General features: G+C 34.0%; 1 protein-coding gene across 3 annotated transcripts in view; it reads right to left on the bottom strand.

Annotated features, from left to right (window-relative positions):
- Positions 1-20,837, bottom strand: part of LOC106877887 (uncharacterized) — a 168,405-nt gene that overhangs the window by 89,598 nt on the left and 57,970 nt on the right. For 2 of the 3 annotated variants that reach the window (XM_014927039.3, XM_014926964.3), the window contains exons 5-6: positions 9,639-9,662; positions 8,567-8,590 (exon numbers count right to left, since the gene is read on the bottom strand). The exons of the other annotated variant lie outside the window; for it this stretch is intronic. In XM_014927039.3, the coding sequence (XP_014782525.2) occupies positions 8,567-8,590; positions 9,639-9,662 (48 nt within the window). The remainder of the gene's footprint in view (positions 1-8,566; positions 8,591-9,638; positions 9,663-20,837) is intronic. 3 annotated transcript variants of the gene reach the window in all.

The raw sequence follows: 20,837 nt of genomic DNA, 5'->3' as shown, positions 1-20,837 counted from the left end.
ATGTGTGAAGCCCGTGTACTTAATTTCTGCAATCTGAGGTCAGATCTACACAATAGATCAACGGACTGATGTAGAATATTGGGGCAAGATAATTTATATTGAATTTAGAACTGCAAAGAAGCGTACTATAGATAATTTTTCTGTTCGAGATGAACTCAAAATTCTTCATTCTGTTTGTAAATAGTGTTGCGGGAATAGCTACATTAATTTAATATTTTGGTTTTCCCACAATGCCTTCTCTCCTAAAATGAATTTTTGATGTGCAATATCTAATATATATTAGGTTTGCTTAGGCGTTGCACTGAAACGACAACGAAACACATGCGTTCACTGACATCATTCACATCCCATCGTAGTTAAGAAGCTCGCTTTGCAACCACCTGGTTTTTAGTTCAGTTCTGTTGCATGGCACCTTGGTCAAGTGCTATCACCTAGGGCCTACACAATTCTTTGTGAGTGAATTTCGTATAAGCACATATATACAACTATATGCTTCCAGGTTCAGTTCCACTGCGTGGCACGATCGGAAAGTGTCTTGCATTATAGCTTCACGCCGTCAAAGACTTCAGTGGATTTGTGTGTGTGTGTGTGTGTGTGTGTGTGTGTGTGTGTGTGTGTGTGGATATCTGTCTGTCTGTCTTTGTGTCTCTGTCCTCCACACTGCGTTACAACTGGTGTTGGTGTGTTCACCTCTTTATACCTTATATGTTAGTAGTGAGTGTGTGTGTGTGTGTGTGTGTGTGTGTGTGTGTGTGTTTTTCCCATCACCGCCTGACAACCGGTGTTTCTTTGTTTATACCCCGTAACTCATCGGCTCGGCATAAGTGACCAATAAAATAAGTAGCAAATCTAATTACTTGGGTTGATTTTTTTCCTATTAAAACCCTTCAAGACACTGCCCTAACATGGCTACAGTCCAATGACGGAGACAAGTAAGGGATAAAAAAAGGAAAAGATAGGATATATGTGTGTGAGAGCTTGTGTGCGCGTGTGTTTATGTGAGTATACGTGTATAATTTATATATATACTCATGTATCTGTTTTTATACACATGCATCATGTGTGCATATACACATATAACCGTATATATATATATTTATATTTATATATATATATATATATATATATATATATATATATATATATACACACATATGTACGTATATATACACACACACACAAATATATGTATATATATATATATATATATATATATATATATACATATATATATACGTATGTGTGCATACACACACACGCACACACACACATATATATAAATATATATATAAATATGTGTGGGTGTGTATAGATAGATAGATAGATAGATAGATAGATAGATAGATAGATAGATAGATAGATAGATAGATAGATAGACAGTCGCTATGATTGACTGCTAACTCCCAAATTTTTTTTATTCTCCTGTTTATTTCCGCGTATTCCTTTCTGATGAAGAGTCGAAACGTAAAAGACTTTCTCACCTTTCCGAGCGTCAAACTAATACACCTGATTGTCGTTTATACACCTGTCTTCGTCTTTTGTATATATATATATATATATATATATATATATATATATATATATATATATTCCTATTTCTAGCAATGAAAGTGCCTCGTCATCCTTCAGTCACATTTAGTGACGATTGAATTATTTCTTTATGGTATTAACTTGCGCCTTGCTGTTTATATATATTATATATATATATATATATATATATATATATATATATATATATATATACGTGTGTGTATATATATATATGTGTGCGTGTGTATGTAAACATATATATGTGTGTGTATGTGTGTGCGTGTGTGTGTTAGCGTCGAACTCAAAGGTTTACTAACAGGGACAACGATTGTATATCACCTGAAGAGATACAAATGGATCCCATTATACAGGTAAACCGTTGCTTAATTTAAACCCTGTGTATATGTTGATCTATGTTGTATCGAAACATGTGTAGTTTTTATTAAATAGCTATCTAACGGTACTCTTTCTTTTTGACACTATATTTTCAATTATATATATATATATATATATATATATATATATATATATATATATATATAATTTTTCAAAGTAAACTCTGTAATCGTTACCAATATAGCATAAGATTTCACCTCAAAAGATTTAAATTAGATTCCTTAAGGATCGTTCTCCTTGTTTATGTATCCAAAGTTTTAAATTTATACATTTCATAAAGAGATTTGACAGCGATGTTTAATTTATATCCATGTATTCATCCAAACAGAAATGTTTACATTGGATGAATACATGGATATAAATTAAACATCGGTGTCAAATCTCTTTATTAAATGTATAAATTTAAAACTTTGGATATATATATATATATATATATATATATATATATATATATATATATGGTGACCGTTAAATTCCACCGCGGTAAAATCCACCACGGTATATTTCACCATGGTAAATTTCACCATAGGTGAAATTACTATTATCATTATTATTATTATTATTATTATTATTATTATTATTATTATTATTATTATTATTATTATTATTATTATATGGGTTACGATATTATGGAAATAAAAAAAGAATGCATAAAAAATAATATCAATTATGTCAATGAATACAAAAATACGAGGGAGAAAAAATAATTAAGGAATACTTTAAACACCTGAATGAGGAAGAAGTATAAAAAAAAAGACTCATTGAAATTTATAAAACAAAGCAAATACTCAATGATAGATAAAAAAAATATTATACATTATTTACGAGGCAGAAACAATGTAATCTTTGCAAACCTACTACAGCAATAGAACATATCAAAAAAACAGAAAATCAGAAACGTACAAATAGAAAAGGTAACATGTGAAAAGGTTACGATTTTAGTAGATAGCCCAGTAATAACACCAAACCACATAGAAAACAATAAACCCGATGTTACAATATTTGACCACGAAAGAAAAGAAACAATAAATAAATTAAACTTTTGTATCCTAACTCTGCTTCTCAATGTACTCGCTGTTATGTTTTTTATCCTATTGTTACAATAAAATGTGTGCTAAAATTTAATCTTTTCTTTCTTTATCCCAAATTATATTATTTTTGGAAATTTTGTGATGAGTCTTTTTCATAGATTCTTGCTTGATGGGAGTGATCTCATCTCGATTCAAATAGATTATAAAGATTATTTTCTATCTCACCTTCAGACTCTCTCTCTCTCTCTTCTTAAAACTTGAGAGACAGACAGATTAAATATCATAGGTATTGACCCACTGTCTAGAGAAACTGACCACGGTGATTATTAGTGGGAGTAGCTTATATTGGAAGACTGTCCATAGGTGGAATTTATCATAGTGGAATATACCGTGGTGGAATTTACCTATGTTGAAATTTACCTGATGGAATTTTCCGTGGTGGAATTTACCTCGGTGGAATTTACCTCGGTGGAATTTACCTGGAACCATATATATATATATATATATATATATATATATATATATATATATATATATATATATATATATATATATATATATGTATGTATGTATGTATGGATGGATGGATGTATGTATGTATGTATGTATATATGTATGTATGTATATATGTATGTATGTATGTAATTATTCACAAGGAGAATGGTTGCAGCAAATCGTTATTGCTTCATTCATATTCGATTTCATGTGTATTGCTATATTATTATATGATAAATTCAACCATACATTCCTGAGGTATCACACTAATACAATCGAACATCGACTCTTCAGAATTATGCATGAAATTCATGCTGTTAAATAAGGCTGCGATATTTGTCACAAGGAACTCCACTTTATCTAAATCTGGTACCATTCTAGCTTGATGGAAAACTTTGATAGATTATGAAGAAAAACTTTGGACCCGAAATGTTCGTAAACCGAAACTATTTTTCTCATTGGAAATTGAAGAGAAGGCACGGCGAATTCGAGCAGGGATGTACACTGAGCGAAAGTTAAAACGTAACTGAGCTTTACCTCTGATACTCCCAGCTTGTCGCCAACCGTTCTTGCCGGTTTGCATATCCGTTATTCGAGATACCGTTTGCAACCAGAGACATTTTAACTTTCGAAAAATTGTTCGTAAACCGATTTGTTCGTGATGCGAGGTGTTCGTAAATCGAGGTTCCATTGTATATACTTATTAATGGTGTGAGTGCGGACTATGATAGTGCCATTACAGAACCGTATAATAATAGGAAGAAGAATGAATACAGGATAGTGAGAAACGATAGGAACGATGGAAAAAAGGAAATAAATAAGCATAGTAATGTGAAATACAGATAAGAGGGACACTACGAATATGAAAAGTTAACAGAGTAATAGGAACTTTACTGGAAATAACAAATCCTCCTCAAACAATAATAGAACTTGTGAAATAATAATAATAATAATAATAATAATAATAATAATAATAATAATAATAATAATAATAGTAATAATAATAATGAGAGCAATACTGAAGACAGAGCTGAACGCAAGAAACAGGATCGAAGCGATCAATGTTCTAGCCATACCAGTCGTGACTTACAGTTTCAATATCGTTAACTGGTCAATTACTGAAATATGTAATGTTGACAGAAAAATACGAAAACTGTTGACAATGCATAGAATGCACCACCCTAAGGCAGATATAGAACGTATTTATCTGCCAAGAAAAGAGGGAGGCCGTGGACTTCTACAGCTGGCATTAACAATGAAGGTAGAAACAATTGGCCTAGACACCTATCTGAAAAACTCTGAAGACTGGATGCTAAAACTTGTCTCAAAACATGAAAGCAAGAAAGCATCTTACTCAGTAACAAAACAGGCAAAGGAATATCTAAGTGAATTCCAATTGCAACAAATTCAAGAATTAGACGAACTAGAAACACCCGCAGAAAAAGCTAAGCGCTTGAAAACTCGTGCTAAAATTGCTGCCTTAGATATTATGACTGAAAAATGGCATGGAAAACCTCTCAATGGCAAATATCCAAAGAGAGCGAATAATGCAGATATTGACAAAGCCCTTACCCATCAATGGCTAAAAGCCTCTGGCTTGAAATCAGAAACAGAGGGGTTTATCATAGCAGCCCAAGATCAATGCCTACCTACAAAGAACTACCAGGCCAACATATTAAAGAACGGCAGCTCCCCATTATGTCGTATATGCCAACAACAAAATGAGACCATCGATCATGTTGTCTCCATGTGCAGTCTGCTTGCGCCTACAGAGTATCTCAACAGGCATAATAGAGCTGCACAATATATTCACTGGGTAATATGCAAAAACCTGGACTTGCCCCATGATAAAAACTGGTGGGAACACAAACCACCCCTAGTACTTGAAAATGATCTCATCGCACTCCTCTGGAACTTCACCATTCAAACTGACAGAAAGATAGATGCAAATAGGCCAGACATCATACTGAAAGACTTCAGACACAAATCATGCCTCCTCATTGATATGACTGTCCCAATCGATATAAACGTATCTGTCAAGACCTACCAAAAACTGAGCAAATATAAAGATCTTGAAATAGAAATTAGCAAAATGTGGAACCTGAAGACTAAAACAATACCTATTGTCATAGGTGCCCTGGGAATGACAGCGAAACGGGCTGATTACTACCTAGCTCAGATACCAGGAAACCCCAAAAAGGCTGAAGTTCAAAAGATAGTGCTCATGGGAACTGCCCATATCCTACGTAAAATACTGTCTATGTGATCTCGAATTTTAAAACAAACACATAATTTTCTTGTGATTTCTTAAACATTCTCTATAACAACACTATGTACAAATCCAAATATATGGTACCCTAGGCATAATAACTGCATGAACTTCTAACTTGTTGTCTCTTGAGGTCTCTGGGTGAGACTTGGATCCAACTTGTACAAATGCAAAACAAAAGTCAAACATAAAATAATAATAATAATAATAATAATAATAATAATAATAATAATAATAATAATAATAATAATAATAATAATAATAATAATAATAATAATAATAATAATAATAATAATAATAATAATAATAATAATAATAATAATAATATAGAAAGGAAGACACGTGAGATGTCGAAATATTGTTCACAAGATAGCAAATGGCACTCTTCTTCTAATTTTGACTCTATATCTTCAGGAGGAGTTACCTCAATCTTTTCTATATTAACCAAAATGAAGTAGATTGACAAATTTATTTTTGAACCAGTGGAAGACACGCGAGATGTCGAAATATTGTTCACAAGATAGCAAATGGCACTCTTCTTTTAATTTTGACTTAATAATAATAATAATAATAACAATAATAATAATAATAATAATTGGCCTAAACACCTACCTGAAAAACTCTTACGACTGGATGTTAAAACTTGACTCAAAGCATGAAAGCAAGAAAGCATCATACTCAGTAACAAAACAGGGAATATCTAAGTGAATTCCAAATACAACAAATCCCTGAATTAGACGTACTGGAAACAAGCACAGAAAAAGCTAAGCGTATGAAAACCCGTGCTAAAACTGCTGCCTTAGATATTCTTACTGATAAATGGCAAGAAAACCTTCTCAATGGCAAATATCCAAAGAGAGCCGATATTGACAAAGCCCTTACCCATCAATAGTTAGTGTCTTCTGGCTTAAAATCAGAAACAGAAGGGTTTATCATTGCAGCCCAAGATCAATGCCTACCTACAAGGAGCTACCAGGCCAACATATTAAAAAACGGCAGTAACCCAACATGTCGAGTATGTAAACAACAAAATGAAACCATTGATCATGTTGTCTCCATGTGCAGTCTTCCTGCACCTACAGAATATTTCAACAGGCATAATAGAGCAGTACAGTAATTTTCGAAAACCTGGACCTGCCCCATGATAAAAACTGGTAGGAACACAAACCACCTCCAGTGCTTGAAAATGATCACTTCTCACTCCTCTGGAACTTCATCGTTCAAACTGACAGAAAGATAGATGAGAATAGGCCAGACATTATATTGAAAGACTTCAGATAAAAATCATACTCCCTCATTTATATGGCTGTCTCAATAAACATAAATTTATCTGTCAAGACCTACCAAAAACTGAGCAAGTGTAAAGATCTTGAAGTAGCAATTGGCAAAATGTGGAACCTCAAGACTAAAACAATACCTATTATCATAGAAGCCCTAGGAATGACAGCAAAACGGGCTGATTCCTGCCAAGCTCAGATACCAGGAAACCCCAAAATTGCAGAAATTCAAAGCATAGTGCTCATGGGAACTGCCCATATCCTATGTAAAATACTGTCTATGTAATCTCAAATTTTAAAGCAAACTCATAATTTTCTTATGTTTCCTTAAACATTCTCTAGAACAATACTATGTGCAAGACCAAATATATGACACGCTAGACATGACACAAACATGAACTTCTAATTTGTTGTCTCTTGCGGTCTCTGGATGTGACTTGGAGTCAACTTGTACAAATACTAATCAAAGTCAAACATAGAAGAAGAAGAAGAAGAAGAAGAAGAAGAAGAAGAAGAAGAAGAAGAAGAAGAAGAAGAAGAAGAAGAAGAAGAAGAAGAAGAAGAAGAAGAAGAAGAAGAAGAAGAAGAAGAAGAAGAAGAAGAAGAAGAAGAAGAAGAAGAAGAAGTAGTAGTAGTAGTAGCAGTAGTAGTAGTAGTAGTAGTAGTAGTAGTAGTAGTAGGTAATATACAAGGACAGTGAGAAAATAGTCAAAGCTGAATTCAAAAAAATGTTATTGAAGCGATAAATTCAAGAGCAGTGCCGGTAATAAGATATGGAGTTGGAATCGTAGACTGGATAAAAAGCGACATACAGAAACTTGACAGAAAAACTTAACTCTTAACAATGTATGGTGCCCACCATATGAAAGCTGATATTAATCGGTTGTACATGAAGAAAGACCAGGGTGGAAGAGTTTTAATTGTTGTAGAAGAGGGTGTACAGACGGACATTACTAAATGCTGTGTACAGACGGACAGAGAAATTACTAAATACAGTGAGTAAAGAAGAGGTGATTAAGTGTGAAATAGGATAAAAGGACAAGACCGAAATTCACAGAGAGCATGTTATGCAGATTGAGAAGATGAGAAACCTTTGCATCGTCGGTGTTGAAAAGCCACTGGGGATATAATGTGAAACAAAAATCTAGGTTTAGAAAAAGACAATTGAAAAAGAAACAGAGAGCCTTATTATAGCAGTTCAAAACCAAGTGCTGTAGACAACATGTGAAAATATATGTATGAAGGTGTCAACAAAAGGTAGAGTATGTGGAATTTTGAATGAAACAATACCACGTACTGTTGCATAACGCCCCCCCCCCCCGCCAGATAGCTCGGGGAGAATATAAGAAATTGAGGCATGACAAAGTTGTGTAAGTTTTGCACTGGAGGGTTTGTCAGAATGGTGGTTTGAAGCTGGAAGTACTTGGTATAATCATCGGGTAGAAAGAGTACTTGTGTTGGAAAAAATGCTAGATTTTATGAGATTTTCCGATTCAAGCGGATAAAAAAATAGAAAAATAATAAGCCAGATACAACAATAATAGACAAAGAAGAACGAATTTACTTACCAAGATGGTCGATTGATTCCATATCTGTGAAGAAAGAAAACGAAAAATTAAAAAAAATACAATCCCTCAAAATTTGAGGTGATAATTTGGAATATGAAAACTGTAAGGGTTGTACTTGTAATATTCGGTGCATTAGGGTCTGTGATTAAGAATATAGAAAATTGTTGAAGGAGAAAGGAATGGTGTCAAAAAGTGCCAAGACTAAGTATTGTGCAGATCTTCTATAAAAAGTTTGCCTTTTAGTAACAGGGAAGTTTATCAGAAGGGTTTTGAGCACTTGAAAGATTATTGAAATCTTTGGATACCTAAGGTTACAAGTAGTAACTTGTTACCCACATAAATTCTACCAGGTATTAGACCGATCTTGAGTCAAATCGAATAATAATAATAATAATAATAATAATAATAATAATAATAATAATAATAATAATAATAGCCCGGATGCAGTACCAAGTAGTGGCTCTCATGGCTTCTGATCTTAATTGATTGGAAGTGTTATCATGTACATTGTTTTGTCATGGTATAAAAAATGGGCTACAGCAAATATTCTGCTTAATACCACAGATTTGCTTGTCAGTTGTTTGACCTTAACCAGTTGAGCATGTTCCTTGGTGGCTGGCGATCTGTGCATCTCTGATCATGAGCAGAAGTAGCGGGGGAGCATCATAGCCATGTGTTGAGAAGAATTCTTTGGGGTTTGAATAATTCACCTTTGGAAACATGGGTGTTTTGCTCAACATCCTTAAACAAACCTTATTCAGGGACCTTTTGAGCGGGATGGGCTACTCGACCTGAAGAAAATTCTAACTGGACCCCACCTGCGAGGTCATGCACTGTTTATCTTGATATGAGATCACCATGTGCACATATGGTTGTGATGCATGTGCCTGGTGTACCCTTATCAGACAGGTAGTCATGATGGGTATATTGGGCTTCGTATATTTTACGTCACTTTGACGGCATGCACTGCTCTCTCACTCAATAATAATAATAATAATAATAATAATAATAATAATAATAATAATAATAATGATAATAATAATAATAGACAAAGAAGAACGAATTTACTTACGAGATTGTGCGATTGATTCCAGATCTGTGAAGAAAGAAAACGAAAAATTTAAAAAATACAATCCTTTAAAATTTGAGATGATAATTTCGAATATAAAAACTGTAAGGGTTTTACTAGTAATATTCGGTGCATTAGGGTCTGTGGTGCATTAGTCTGTGGCGCATTAGGGTTTATGGAACAGAATGGTATTTTCCCCACTGAACAAAAAGAGTACCGACGGGGCTCATAGGGATTCAAAGATCAACTTCTAATCAATCGCATGATCCTTGAGAACTGTCATAACAAACGCAGAAATCTCTGTTCTACATGGTTTGATTATAAGAAGGCTTTTGACAGCATACTGAATTCATAGATCTTGAAATCACTGGATATTTTCAAAATTTCTCCTGTGATTTCAAACTTCCTGAAGCACATGTCAGTGTGAAATACTAATCTCCATTTATATCACTGTAATGGAGTATTGAATATAAACAATATTGATGTCAACTGTGACATTTTCCAAGGTGACTCACTTTCACCGCTAATTTTTTGCATAGCCCTAATGCCCCTTACAAGTGAAATTAACAGAACAGAGTATGGGTATAAAATTAGTGCAAAAAGATGGGCTACAGCAAATATTCTGCTCAATACCACAGATTTGCTTGATCTTAATCAGTTGGACATGTCCCTTAGTGGCTGACGATTAGTGCATCTCTAATAACGAGCAGATGTGGTGAGGGAGCATCACAAACATGAATTGAGAGGAATTCTTTGGCGTTTGAATAAAGCATGGGTGTTTCATTCATCATCCTTAAAAAACCCTCATTCAGAGATCTTTGAAGCGTTATGAGATACTCGAGCTAAAGAAAATTGTAACTGGACCCCACCTGCAAGGTCATGTGTTATTTCTCTTGATATGTGGTCACCATGTCGCACACATATGGCTGTAATGCACGTGCTTGATGCACTCTTATCGGACGGGTAGTCATGTTGGGCATATTGGGCTTCATATATTTGTACCCCAGCGTCACTTTGAAGACATACGCTGCTCCCTCACTCAATAATAATTACCATCATCATCATCATCATCATCATCAGTAGTAGTAGTAGTAGTAGTAGTAGTAGTAGTAGTAGTAGTGTATCCGATTGATTTGCATTTTATTTCATCTACCGACCGGATCTCAACCAGAGACCTAAGGCACGTATATATATTAGATGGAGAGAAAGTTCTTAAGAGTGTGGGTGGTTGATGTCAACACAATTTTTTGAGTCACCTAGTTTGCTGGTTTCTCAGGGATCTGGTCAAAAATTTGTTAGTACCTTTCTTCAGCATTCCCAGGGCACCTACAACAACAGGAATATTTTTTTGTTTTAATTGCCATGTTCTATATATCTCAGTCTCAAGGTCCTTATATTTCAACAGTTTTTCAAATTCCTTCACTGAGATGCTTCTATCAGTAAGCACTGTCATATCAATCAACAGCTTTGATAACGATGCCTGATTTGTTAGCATTTATTTGCCTGTCTGTTTATATCTCATAATTCCATAGAATAGTAACAATCTCTCCTTCAGTGACTGGCTCTAGATGGCGTTCATACCAGTTCGTAGGGTATGAGATATTACAGTGATAGCATATGCTCTAGTGCAAGTATTGACCAACTCGATCATGCTATCTTATTGTGTGTGACATTGTGTGTGACATTAGCATGATAGTTCCGGGTGAGGCTACTGATATTGTGCAGAATAAATCCTTCTGTTTTGGTTTTCAAGCCAACACTCTGCAGCCACTGATGGTTTCTTCTCGTATCTACATCAGCTTCTCCAACTCGTTTGGGTATTGCCCATGCATTGGTTTTTCTTGCCACAGTCTTGATATTTCCTACAAGCTTTCTTGTGTTTAGCGTTTGTTTTACACCTTTTTGCTGCCTTAGTGAGAGGTGTATCCTCCTTATCATCATCATCATAATCAGGGAGGTTAAGCTTTTGTCTGTATTTATATGCCTCCTTTGAGATTGAGTACAGTTTCTTACTCTACAGTTTCTTACTCTGTTCGTGTTTCCTTACCAGCTGTACCATCCAATCGATGTTACTTTGGATGTACACTTAGAGTACTATCGTGGTCGTTTTATAAGACGTTTCAAGATGGATTAAACATCTGCCGCCTTCCTTTCGTAGGAAATAGAGCCTGTGGACGTCTGATTTTGGATGGTGCATCTTGTTTAGTATCGACAGTTTCCTAGTCTTTATGTCCATACGCTGGAGATCACTCAGATTCCATTGGATGACATTAAGGCTATACTGAACAGCTGGTACCGCCAGGAATTTTATAGCTCCAATTCTATTCTGAGAGTTCAGCTCGTTTTCAGGACCATTCTGACATGTCTATAATACTCTTCCCTGATCTTCTCTTTCATTGACCTGTATTGAATCCCTTTCCCTTCGTGTATCCCAAGGTACTTATACTTGGTCTAGGTCCTTGATAGATATATCATGATCAAGTTGGTTCGTGGTATTAGCAGTCAGTTTACCACGTTTGAACGAAGCTTTTGCACACTTGTCAAGGCCAAATTCCATATTGATGTCGTCACAAAATTTTTTCACAGTTACTAGTAGTCCTTTCAGATCCTTCCTATCTTTTGAAGATAATTTCAGATAATCCATGTAGAGCAAGTGTGAAATGATCTTGTCAAACATTTTGTAACCGTAATTTGTTCTATTCAGCTAGTGGAATAAGAGAATGAGGTATTATTATTATTATTATTATTATTATTATTATTATTATTATTATTATTATTATTATTATTATTATTATTATCATCATCATTACTATTGTCTTTGCACAGCTTTTAACGCTGGAAATGTACTGCGGTATCGGCTGTTCATTACCAATGAACTAAAGTAACACCTCTTATTTTTCGAGCACCATCCGGAGTATTCGAGCGGTTCCAAGCAGTGCTGATTTCTACAAGTGCTCCACCCTTATTGTAGCCCCTATTTGTTCCATGTACTTCTCAAAATTTTTACTCACTGTTCCCAGGGCTCCGACAATTATCGGTACTACATCCACCTTTTTCAGCGACCTCTTCAACCCCTTCTCCCAGCTAACCTGTTATATCTATCGACTTTTCTTTCTTCCTTATCGCATACCTTGTTGTCAGCTGGGCATGCTATATGTATGATCCAGTATCGTTTGCTTTCTTTCTCAATTAACACTATGTCTGATTTCCTATTCTCTATCTCATGGTCGCACTGAATCATAAAATCGCATAGGATCTTTGCATTATCATTTTCGATGCTGCCTTCGGGTTTATGTTCGTACCACATTTTTGCTCTGTCAAGACCATACTTGTTGAAAAGTGTCCAATGAACAATCCTTGCTATATTGTCATGATGTCGCATATTCTTTCCGGGCTAGCGGCGTACACTGACTGGTAATATGCAATACGGTTTCACCGTTTTGTCCACAAATTCTGCACTTATCACTTTCTACTGTGTTGTCTATTCTGTATTTGATGTAATTAATACTTAATGCTTGCTCTTGGGCAGCACAGATTAGTGCCTCCGTTTCCAGTTTTAAATCACTTTTCGTCATCCATAGCCATCTTTTTTCTCTGCCTGTCTTATCTTCAACATCCCTATGAAATTGTCCATGCATTCTTTTCTTAATCCACCGATTTTCAGTTTCATTCATTCTCAAGTGCTTGTACAGTGCTTTATCTTTGCAACCTTCCATCCTACACAAGCCTGACCTTCTTACTTCCAATAATAGTGGTTCTGTGGTATTTTTTACATATCATGCTATGTTGTATTCTTCTGCTCTATTATTATTATTATTATTATTATTATTATTATTATTATTATTATTATTATTATTATAGTTCAGTAGTTTTATTTTTATAACGTGCTTTCACTTCACTACCGAGCGCAGCTCTGTGTGCGTTGGGTATATGCTGTGGTTTGCTGTGATGCTCTTATGGTTACTGTATTGAAAGTGTTTTGCGTACGATGTGTGCAGTGCCCAGTAGTGCAATTTTCTGTATGTTATATATACTTGTAAGTCCTGGTGTTTTTCTTTTGCATTTGTCTGAATATTTTTTATCATACTTAATGCGCCCACTATGAAAGGAATTGTTTCTGTTTTTTAGTTCCACATTCGAGTTACCTCTATTTCCAGGTCTTTGTATTTTGAAAGTTTTTCCATTTCTTTTAGGGAAACGTTGTTATCTGTTGGTATTGATACATCAATTAGAAAGCATTTTTTTTCTTCATGATCTTTGACAACTATATCTGGTCTATTGGCCTTAATTTCTCTATCTGTGTGTATTGGCATATCCCAGAGTATGGTTGCTTTCTCGTTTTCTCTGACCTTTTCTGGCGTGTGTTTATACCATCTTTTTTCTGTTGTTATTCCATAGTGTTGGCATAGCTTCCAGTGTATATAGGTCCCAGCTCTGTCGTGTCTGTGAATATATTCCTTCTTAGCCAGGACTGGGCAGCCAGAGATAATATGATTTATTGCTTCTTGTCCATCTCCACACATTCTACAGTTACTTGTTATTTATTATTATTATTATTATCATTATTATTATTATTATTATTATTATTATTATTATTATTATTATTATTATTATTATTATTATTATTCAGAAATCTTATTATTATTACGTACTTTCACAGTGTGCCCTGGGTATGAACTGTGGTCTGTTGTGGTGCTCTTATTTTCACTTTATTGAAAGTGCTTTACGTAGGATGTGCGCGGTGCCTAGTAGTCTTAATTTCTGTAGTTTACATACATTCGTAATTCCTAGTGTTTGGGTATGTATTTGCCTGTGTGTTTTTTAATCATACCTAATGCATTTATTATTATAGGGATTGTTTCTATCTTGGGGCACCACATTCGGGTTACCTCTATTTCCAGATCTTTATATTTTGAGAGTTTTTACGTTTTTTTTTTAGAGGTACATTGTTATCTGTTGACATTGGTACATAAATTAGAGGGCATTTGTTTTCTTGGTGATCTCTGACAACTATATCCGGTCTATTATCCTTGATTTCTCTATTAGTATATATTGGCATACCCCAGAGGATGGTTGCTTTCTCATTTTTTTTAGACCTTTCCTGGGATGTGCCTATACCAGCTTCCAGTGTACATAGGTTTCAACTCTGTCATGCCTGTGAATATATTCCTTCTTACCCAGGACTGGGTAGCCAGAAACAATATGATTTATTGTTTCTTTCCCATCACCACATATTCTGCAGTTATTTGCTGTATTTTTCTTCATTATATGCTTCTGGTGATTTCTCGTGGAGAGGCTTTGATCTTGCGCTGTAATTAAAACTCCTTCTGTCTGCTTTGAGTCCCGAGCTTCTCAGCCATTCTTGAGATTTTGCTTTGACTATTTCTTTCCTGCTTAGCTTATCTCAATAATTGCTCTGTAAGAACTTTTCTTGCTATCGTTTTATCATGATACTTTGTTGCTCCAGTTTTAGTTTGGATTTCAGTTGTTTAACAGCTTTTGTTGTCGCCTCTTTTTCTTCATAGCTGTCAAGTACTATGACTTCTTTCTTGTATTTTTCAACTTCCTTAAAGTCAGAAAACGATTTTTTGTTTTGCTCGTGTTTTGTGGCTATTTGTATCAGTTTTCCTTGCTTCTGAAATAGGTATTTCTGTAATCCACATCCAGTTCTGTTTAGCATATCAGTTAAAGGTGTCAATGTCAAGCAAAAAAGGAGCGGAGAGAACGTGTCTCCCTGGAGCATCCCTCTTCTAATGGGGATGGCTTTAGTTTTTAAGTGTCCTTCTTTTGTCTAGAGCTGCAGCACTGTTTGCCATTTATTTATGGAATGTTTTATATACTTTATTATTATTGGTACTAATTTGTTCATGGCTAGTGTTTCTAGGTCCTTCGTTTTCTTTCAGCTGTCTTCAATTATAGCTTTATTGATCAATAACTGATCTTTACAGCCATATGAACCCTTGAAACATCCCTTTTGCTCTTCTGGAAACAAGTTGTTTTTTTTCCAAATGCTTACCCATTCTCAAAGATATTATTGCAGTTAAGGCTTTGTAAATTGTAGATAGACAAGTTATGAGTCTGTAAATTTTATATTTCTGTTGAATTTCTTGGCCAGCATCTTATGTATTGCTGTTTGACATTTTAGCCAGAAGTTGGGGATCTTGTCGTGCTCGGGTGCCTTGTAGTTGCTTATATTTCGCAGTGCCTGGGTGACCTTCCGTTCTTCCGTTGTTATAGGTGTCCAGATTTGTTCAAATGCTGTTAGTTATTTTAATACATCCTTTGTGAAATTGCTCCTTAATCGACCATATTCTTTCCAAAATTCTTCCATTTTTTTCTGCTGTCGGTGCTGCATTGATCTCTATTTCATTTTTGCCAAATTCTTGGTAGAATCCAATTATTATTATTGTTATTATTATTATTATTATTATTATTATTATTATTATTGTTCAGTAGTTTTATTTTTATAATCTGCTTTCACTTCACTACCGAGCGCAGCTCTGTGTGCCTTGGGTATGTGCTGTGGTTTGCTGTGATGCTCTTAGGGTTACTGTATTGAAAGTGTTTTGCGTAGGACGTGTGCAGTGCCCAGTAGTGCAATTTTCTGTATGTTATATATATTTGTAAGTCCTGGTGTTTTTCTTATGTATTTGTCTGAATATTTTTTTATTATACCTAAGGCACCTACTATGATAGGAATTGTTTCTGATTTTAGATTCCACATTCGAGTTACCTCTATTTCCAGGTCTTTGTATTTTGAAAGTTTTTCCATTTCTTTTAGGGAAACGTTGTCATCTGCTGGCATTGATACATCAATTAGAAAGCATTTTTTATCTTCATGATCTTTGACAACTATATCTGGTCTATTGGCCTTAATTTCTCTATCTGTGTGTATTGGCATATCCCAGAGTATGGTTGCTTTCTCGTTTTCTCTGACCTTTTCTGGCGTGTGTTTATACCATCTTTTTTCTGTTGTTATTCCATGGTGTTGGTATAGCTTCCAGTGTATATAGGTCCCAGCTCTGTCGTGTCTATGAATATATTCCTTCTTAGCCAGGACTGGGCAGCCAGAGATAATATGATTTATTGTTTCTTGTCCATCTCCACATATTCTACAGTTACTTGTTATGTTTCGTTTCATTATATGTTTTTGGTAATTTCTTGTGGAGAGGCTTTGGTCTTGTGCAGCAATTAAAAATCCTTCAGTCTCTGCTTTGAGTCCTGAGCTTCTCGACCATTGCTGCGATTTTTCTCTGTCTATTTCTTTTGCATTTAGTTTAGCCCAGTATTTACCATGTAGGGGCTTTTCTTGCCATCGTTTTATCATGGTCCGTTGCTGTTCTAGTTTTAGTTTGGATTTCATTTGTTTTATAGCTTTTGTTGTTTCTTGTTCTTCTTCGTCTTATTATTATTATTATTATTATTATTATTATTATTATTATTATTATTATTATTATTATTATCATTATTATTATCATCATCACCATCATCACCATCATCATTATTATCGTCGTCGTAATAATAATAATAATAATAATAATAATAATAATAATAATAATGATAAAAATGATAATAATAATAATAATAATAATAATAATAATAATAATAATAATAATAATAATAATAATAATATTAATAATAATAATAATTAATTCGTTTTATTAGCCACAAGGGCTAATATCAATTAAAAACATATAAGGACAAAGACAGGACGAAGGTTACAAAAGGTTTGTCCGAAAAGGTAGGAAAGTTCGTCTAAACAGAGGAAGAAAAGGGAGAAAGATATAATGAATAAATAGATAAATAAATAGATAAATAAATAAGTAGAAACCCCCGAAGGGGGAGGCGCTTCGAAAAAGGAAAGGTTACACGTGGAAAAACCCATAAAACCACTGGAGCCTGGTCAGAAAAAAATAAGAAAGGGGTATAGAGCCCTTTCTCCTTTTGCATTGCCTTTTTTTTTTTTTTTTTTTTACAAGTGTATTCTCAGAATTGGTCCGTTTATACTGGCCATTCTTCCAACAGTCACCCACCTTTCAACGAATTTGCTATGAGACAGCACTTCCCTCTCTACTCTCATCTTCCTTTTCAAGTGGAACTTGAAAAAGTTGATGAGGCCTTGGCCAAAGAGGAAAGTGTCTGTCTTTAGCCCTTTCAATAATAATAATAATAATAATTAATTCGTTTTATTGGCCACAAGGGCTAATATCAGTTAAAAACATATAAGGACAAAGACAGGACGAAGGTTACAAAAGGTTTTGTCCGAAAAGGTAGGAAAGTTCGTCTAAACAGAGGAAGAAAACGGAGAAAGATATAATAAATAAATAGATAAATAAATAGATAAATAAATAAGTAGAACTCCCAAAGGGGGAGGCGCTTCGAAAAAGGAAAGGTTACACGTGGAAAAACCCATAAAACCACGGGAGCCTGGTCAGAAAAAACAAGAAAGGGGTATAGAGCCCTTTCTCCTTTTACATTACCTTTTTTTCTCTGTTTTTTTTTTTTTTTTTTACAAGTGTATTCTCAGAATTGGTCCGTTTATACTGGCCATTCTTCCAACAGTCACCCATCTTTCAACGAATTTGCTATGAGACAGCACTTCCCTCTCTACTCTCATCTTCAATAGGGAATGTTGTAACATGGGTAATCGCAGAAAACGGATTAACACTAATAAGTGCCAATACTTCTAATAATGTTATAAAATGTGGCTATAGATGCATGTCTTCTGGAAAACGAATGTGTATACGAATCCTCTATCCTGACTGAAGCAAACGAATATATATTTTTTCGCGCGCACGCACACACACATACATATATATCACACGCACACATACATATCACACACACACACACACACACATATATATATTTATATATATATATATATATATATATATATATATATATATATATATATATATATATATAAACACACAGACACATAATACAGGGTGTAATGAATAAACTGTCGTCCAAATTATGAAAATAACACTGACATCTCATTTTAAAAGATATATGCACCAAAATTACATTGAAATATCTTGAAATACTAAAGAGTATATTTATTCAGTAAAATCGCCATTGGTTTCAACTACGGCGTCCAGACAACTTAGGAATCTACTGCAACTCCTCGGACGGTCTTGTTTAAGTTGGTGGATGCTGCCATAATCCTTGCCTTAAGTTCATCTTTGGTATTAAAAGAACTTTTGTTCGTCTCTCGCTCAAGTGCACCCCACAAATAATAATCAAGAGGGTTACAGTCTGGGGAGTTAGGTAGCCAGATGTTAGGGGTGATGTGGTCGCAGAAATTGTCTGACAGACACGACTGGGTTCACCTGCTTGTGTGGCATGGTGCTGAGTCCTGCTGCCAGACATAGGATCTTCTAGCAGACACCCTCTTGACCCAGGGTAACGTCACCATCACTAGTCATCATTCCAAATACGATGATGTTGACTGGATGTTTGATTTTTATTACTCTACGATAGATACATTTTGTTGTGGATAATCTACAACAATATATCTCGAGTACAAATATAATGTGTCTGGAAGTATATCTTTAAACATACAAATGGTCAAATTTGGTTATCTGTAATATATATATATATATATATATATATATATATATATATATATATATATATATATATATATATATATATATATATATATATATATATATATATATATATATATATATATATATATATATATATATATATATATATATATATATATATATATATATATATATATATATATATATATATATATATATATATATATATATATATATATATATATATATATATATATATATATATATATATATATATATATATATATATATATATATATATATATATATATATATATATATATATATATATATATATATATATATATATATATATATATATATATATATATATATATATATATATATATATATATATATATATATATATATATATATATATATATATATATATATATATATATATATATATATATATATATATATATATATATATATATATATATATATATATATATATATATATATATATATATATATATATATATATATATATATATATATATATATATATATATATATATATATATATATATATATATATATATATATATATATATATATATATATATATATATATATATACATACATATACAGTGGAGGCGCAATGGCCCAGTGGTTAGGGCAGCGGACTCGCGGTCATAGGATCGCGGTTTCGATTCCCAGACCGGGCGTTGTGAGTGTTTATTGAGCGAAAACACCTAAAGCTCCACGAGGCTCCAGCAAGGGATGGTGGCGAACCCTGCTGTACTCTTTCACCATAACTTTCTCTCACTCTTACTTCCTGTTTCTGTTGTGCCTGTAATTCAAAGGGTCAGCCTTGTCACACTGTGTCACGCTGAATATCCCCGAGAACTACGTTAAGGTTACACGTGTCTGTGGAGTGCTCAGCCACTTGCACGTTAATTTCACGAACAGGCTGTTCCGTTGATCGGAGCAACTGGAACCCACGACGTCTTAAGCGACGAGTGCCAACAACAACAACAATATATATACACGAGGGTACACAACATATGTGGGTGTAAGAGTGTGTGTCTGTGAGCGTGTTTGCAAGTGTGAATGTGTGTGTGTGTGTGTGAGAGAGAGAGAGAAATGTGTTTGCGAGTTTGTGTGTGTGTGTGTGTGTGTGTGTGTGTGTTTGTGTGTGTGTTATTGGTTCATAATGAAATATCCTATGATTTTGATTATTTGGTTGCGTAATTTAACACGAATACAGAGATGAAGGCTTATAATTTTTTTTATTTTACATTTTTGTCTCTGTATTTTAGAATCTTTAACTTGTAATTTTTGGATTATGTGTATAAAAACACGAGAATTATCCGCGTTTATGGAAATTCCGTTTACTTTTTTTCTTTCTTCCTCTCCCCAGTAAAGCGTACCCTTTAAAACATAAATAACTTTATCTTTGCCTGTCTCTCCTATCAATACGTGTGTGTGTGTGTGTGTGGAATGTGACCGCTTGATTTAGTAGTGGCTGACGTTTGGCCACAAAATATATCTCAGCACAAATGTTGACGTATTTTGGCGGCTGCACGCATCTCGCACGCACCTACATCACATTGCCACAATGGTAAAGAACGATGGCTACAGTTTATTTTCGTAATG

Source organism: Octopus bimaculoides, chromosome 4 (genome assembly GCF_046866305.1).
Source record: "Octopus bimaculoides isolate indiv1 chromosome 4, ASM4686630v1, whole genome shotgun sequence".
Classification (NCBI taxonomy): domain Eukaryota; kingdom Metazoa; phylum Mollusca; class Cephalopoda; order Octopoda; family Octopodidae; genus Octopus; species Octopus bimaculoides.
This window is presented reverse-complemented; position numbering and strand designations above follow the sequence as displayed.